General features: G+C 50.5%; 1 protein-coding gene across 1 annotated transcript; it reads right to left on the bottom strand.

The window, feature by feature from the left end:
• Positions 1-855: 855 nt before the first annotated feature.
• Positions 856-1,528, bottom strand: LOC119377228 (uncharacterized; the record flags this gene model as incomplete). Its single annotated transcript, XM_037646795.2, has 1 exon — positions 856-1,528. A coding segment is annotated over exon 1 (519 nt), but the record flags the coding sequence as incomplete, so codon positions are not given.
• Between the last annotated feature and the right edge of the window lie 4,056 nt (positions 1,529-5,584).

The raw sequence follows: 5,584 nt of genomic DNA, 5'->3' as shown, positions 1-5,584 counted from the left end.
GGTGGACGCATCAACGTAGGGAAGTGCGGGTGAAATTACGCCGAGGATTTATAAGCAGGAGTATGACGCCGGTTACACGAATACGAACGATATTACATCACGGTGGACTTCAGTACAGACGCACCCATCAACGTGGATGATTGCCCTCGAGTGTGAGCAAATGTGAGTACGCTTTCACTGAGCGAGTGCTGGTAAGCACAAATGAACGCGAGTTTATGAGCAGGGCTCCTGGCCGTATAAATGCGAGCACTTTAATTGCCTGTGAACGCGGGTGATAATAAATTATTAAGTGTGAGTAGGCACAGCTGGATATTTGCCTTAGTGCACGTGTGTAAGAATAGGCCTGCGGAAATCTTGGGGTGTTGTAACCGCCGAGCGTCGGCATATTCTGCGTACGTACTTATAGTGAGCTCACATTGATCATGTAATAAACATCAAGCATTATGCCTTATGAGAAGCTTCAGTCCGTTTTTTATTTAAGTGTGCATTCGCCCGGGAAACAAGATCAACCTTGATCCTTTATAACGCCTTGTGGTGCTCTCAAGACGCAAGCATGTAGTTCTTTCAACCATTGCGCAAGAAATCCAGTCAAGAAATCCGCAACATTGCGTTGACCACTAATTAGCCATTTAGCAGACGCCTTGCTCCAATGAAGTAATCTTCCTGTACTCCTCGGCAGCGAAGCTGGGTCGCACCGAAGGGTTTATCCGTTGGTATAGGAGGAAGCAAAGGTTTTCCGTAAAGAGCTTTCGCACATATCTCTCGTTGTTCCGAGATGGCTCATGCAGCGTGCGTGCCAAACAAACACGCTAGGAAAAGGGCCACGTTTCTTGAAGTCGGATGAACTCAACTCACCTGGTAAAGGTCGGGGTGCGAGCTCTCGAGCTCGGAGCACACGAGTCGCAGCCTCTGAGCCACGTCCGACGTCGGGTAGCCGACGCTCAGGTTGCTCACGCTGCGCAGCCGCTGAAGGCCGAGCTTCTTGTGCACGGCACCGCACTGCTTGAGCTTGGCGCGCAGGTAGCGGCCGCACAGGCTCTTGGCCTGATCGGCCACCTCCTGGGTGGTCACCGTGTACACCTTCCAGCCGATGGTGGTGGACAGTCGGTGAGACACCACCTGGCCGACCTGGCTGAACTTGCGCCGGCGGGCATCCTCGCGAGCCGACTCAACCGCGGCCGCGTATCCGGACAGCGACGGTCGCCGTTGAAGCTGAAGGGGTAGGCTGTACTTGCGGTCTCGTGGACCCTGGCACCCTGGAACGGTGAGTCGGTTTCCCAGAGATGGGCTGCTGGGAGCTGATAGGCCACCGGCGGCGCACACTCCCCCGGCGTTGCCGTTGGCGGCAGTAGGAGGCTGCAACAAGCCGGCCATGCGTGCCTCGCCTCACAACAACTGGATGCACTGACAGGACCACTTGCCAAGCGCACGCACGCGCGCTTCTATCGTAGACACACCGCACCGCACACACAAACGCGCACACCGCTGCTCCGGTACGGCAAGCTCCGAGCGCAACCGCACTTGTCGATTGCCGCGCGCGGACTGAGCGTGCCGCTTCGCTCGCTACTGTGGGCGGCCGCGGGGCGCTGCTCGGTCGCCGGCGTTTCGCGTACTCGCAGCCGTCGTCATCGTGTTGCGCCTAGCGGCCGACGGCGCGCTGCTGTTGGCGAACGCCCGTGTGCCGCTCCTGCATGGGATCCGGTATCGGACCGACGAGGCCGCCGACGCTCGATGCTGCTGCTGTTGCGGCCACGCTTGTTCCCCTCTCTCGTGCTGCTACGTCGCAAAAGCAGCGGCTTTCCCTAAAGTTTGCGGTGCGTGGCGGTGAGAGCGGCAGAGGCATGCGGGGGGCAGGTGAAAGTGCTCCGCCTGGGATTGTCGGTAACTCGCGGCTTTCGATTTGAAGACTGTCCGTTCCCGGTACGGCGTGGTGCGCTACTGCGGTGCTTTGCGGCGTAAGCCCTCACGGCTGGACGCTTCTCGCACGCAGCCCAGACCGGTCGTGCACTTGGTACAGCTTCCTGTTTCTACTATATTCCCTGATATAGTTTCTACTATATAGTTTCTACTATATACCTTGATAAAGAGCACCATCGTGCTAAAGGCCAAAATGTACTGAACAAGCGAAGGTCAGTCACCATTAAACCGAAAAAGTTTGCTTCCGGCAATTGGCCCTTCAGGTACACCACCATGTGCTATGAGCTGTGTATACGAACGCTAAGAGTACCACTACATCGCAGGACTTCGATTGAGTTACGTTGTTACCGTACAGGCAAGAGCAAGACGGCCGTCGAGGTGCGCGGACTCATGTTTGACACATAAACTCCGTCTCACGCTGAAACATTGCTCAGGCAAACCTTACTCCATGCTTCCTACTGCTGCCTTTCTGAATATAAGTAATTATAAGTTGCACTGTTAAGGCGAAAGCCTTATATGTCTCATGCGAACGTGACCATGAACGAAGAGCCGGCGTGAGCGACGTGAGAGAAACGAAGCAAAACATATCACGTGACCGCGCGAGCTGCGCACTCCGTCTTCGCGGCGTTCGCGTGAGTATGCAGGGCCAGAGGAGGCAATACAAGCACGAAAGGAGGCATGAGGAGTCATACGCCTCGTCATATTCTGATGGGATGTCTCATAATGATAATATTGCGCATGCAACGCAAAGACACAGACGAAAAGTTCACAAGGAGTCCTTGTGAACTTTTCGTCTGTGTCTTTGTGTTGCGTGCGCAATATTATCATTATGCAACCAAACCAACTAGCCCGCCTTTCCGTTTTATTGGGATGTTTCAGTCTTCAATGCATCGACACTCTGGCTAACGCATTCGAGTCGTCTTGGCGAATCGAAGGCGTTAAAAAAAATGGAAAGAAAAAGACCCCATCTGGCGCTCCCATGACGCCAATTTCCCACAGGCTGGGTGTCCTCCCAAACGACTATGTACTTCGTTCAATCGAGCACCATGCCGGAAGTACGCATGTACCTACTTCACCGGTAGGTACCCGGCGGCAGCAATTCTCTGCCTCCCAGAGCAGCGGCGGATGCTCGACCATTTCAAACAGGCTGTGATGGGTTAAGGTGCACCTAGGGGCCTTTACAGAGGTTTATGGGGTCACCATTCGAGATGAGTACCCAAGAACAACCGAGCGCCAGGTCGGTGTACTCCTTTACCCTTTAAGAAAAACCGCTGGGTTTCCGCTCGGCCCCGGGAATCGAACCCGGTACTTACCGCACTTGAAGCAGACGCTCTACCGTGTAGCCACCGCTGCGGAGACCCTCGGAAGTTTTTCTCCGTAGCTCCCTGTATACGTTGAGTTATATATTTGTTAATAAACTTGTCCCTTCCTATTCAGCGCTGTGACGGGGCTGCCATTTTTTTAAAGACAACATTTATTACATTTCATATTGTTTTTCTTCGGTTTATGTCTTTTCCGAAAAGGAAATACTCTGTGACCGAATTTACAAAGCTTTTCGCCGTGGGCAATCACATGCCCCGCATAACGATCGCCTCAGATTTTTTATTGGACTTCTCTGAATACAGACCCCGAATGCACTATTATGCACTTCCTTCGGCGATGCTCACTGGCGCGTCAAAATCAGGAAAAAGAAAGAGTGGGGTGTGAGGCAATTGGCGGCCTGCCGACGCGGTTCACATCATCCATAAGTATAGGGGCCGTCTTACGCAACAGCACAAAACTCTCTAATGGAAACCGCGGGTTCGCGTCGTGTCATGCGATTCGATAAAAAGTTTGCATGCCATGAATTGTAATCGCGCGCCGACTGCACGGAGACTCTGGTTCGTAAAAGTGCCGTCTGCTGTGGTCGATAGTCCCTGTGTAACGATATGTGCAGCGTAACGATTGACTCGTATTTCACCTTACGAATGAAATTGTGTAGCAAAAAAGTTTTACATGACAAGATACAGGCTGTACGCATAACAGGCATAGAAATATGTGACAGCAAACGAAAACGATAGAATTTTCGTGTTCGGCGTTTGCAATTTACCGTTACAGTGGGGTTTATCAAGGCGAAAGCCGTGATAGATTTATGAGACGCTGGACTTGAAAACGCGGTATGCGGTGCAAAAGCTCACGGGACCCTAACAGAAATCATTGTTCGAAAGTGAATCGAACAGAGGTATTCTGCGTGCCAGCCAAATATTCAACCACAGGGCCTGCCGTTACTTGTAACCACTTTGCGAATAGAACTTATACAGTCGTCTTGACGGGCAAGGGGTCACGTTAACATATATAATATTCCGTGACAGAAGCGTAGAATCTCACCGGACATCGCACCATGTGAATTGCGTAACGAGCGGGTAGCTGTGAATCCATTACAAAGGGCTGAGTTATAATTTATCATCATCAGCAGCAACCTCAGCATCAACAAAGTATTCAGATGCGTTGGTGTGTGTATAGCCTTGTATACATATGCGTAGTCGGTACTTGTAAACTGTCGACAAGCTTACGCGACCTCTCAAGCGTTTCTCGAGCCGCACTCACTTCCCGCTCACTCCATCTTTACGGCGTTCGCTTGACTACGCAAATTTAAAAAAACGCAAATGTCACGTGACCACGCGACCGTCGAATACTGTTATGTAAAAGACGACGCGGACACAGATGGTGGGCATAGGACAGAGGGTGCCCTGTACGTCCTCTACTATCCTTCTGTGTCCTTATCCTCTTTTGCGCAGTAGTATTCGTTAATGCATAACCAACTAGCCCCAGATTACCATTTTGACTGAATACAGTCTCCGTGGCTGCTTATCCATTCAGTTTTAACGGAGGCCGTTTAAACGCTCGAAAGTACTCTTGCATATTCCAGGATCGCGTGAGTGCCGTCATGACGCGCCGGTTCTAGAATAAAATCGAGACTCGACCACCAGCCTCCTCTATTTCTATTTCTACCATTTAGCAGATTTCTTTCCGAATGCAGTATATTCCAGCTGTCGTGCAAAAGAGCGAAGCATGAGTTCATCGAACCAAGGAAAAAAATAGAAATCAAGAAGTAGCTGTCGAGCCGTTAAGTAGACCAAGTGGACCTATAATAGATTTGAGCGATTAGCCTTCTTCCACGTGATTTATTTCGTTTTCTCCGCTTTCAGTAAGCTTTTTTTTAACCGCATTCCCCACAAATTTGCACGCGCACTTAGATTGCCTGAATATTCAGATATTGCCCAAACTAGAAGGCGAAGTATCCCGGTAATTAAATAATAGTGCTCATTCTTAAACTTCTGAGTTATACTATTCAGGACGAATACTGGAGTTCCGACATTCATATTGAACCGCACAAGATATAAATGCCAGCTTTGCACGAATTATGCGACTACGGTGCTACTTTTGAAGTATCCTATCTCAAAGAGCACTACAAGGTACACTGGCATCCACCTCATACGTAACGCGGGTCTCTCGTAACTGGAAGACCGAGGCAGTTTGTTTTATGTGGCATCGAAACTTCTAAAACAAAGTACTATTCAGAATTTCTCCTGAGGCGCGATGTAACTACTGCTCTGTTTCATGCGCGCGATTTCAAACGCGTGCGCTCAGTTTAAATGTGTTGAAAGTTAACTTGCCAATCTCTTGA

This window comes from Rhipicephalus sanguineus, unplaced genomic scaffold (genome assembly GCF_013339695.2).
Source record: "Rhipicephalus sanguineus isolate Rsan-2018 unplaced genomic scaffold, BIME_Rsan_1.4 Seq4110, whole genome shotgun sequence".
Classification (NCBI taxonomy): domain Eukaryota; kingdom Metazoa; phylum Arthropoda; class Arachnida; order Ixodida; family Ixodidae; genus Rhipicephalus; species Rhipicephalus sanguineus.
Note: the sequence above shows the minus strand (reverse complement) of the source record. Positions and strands in the feature narration are given on the sequence as shown.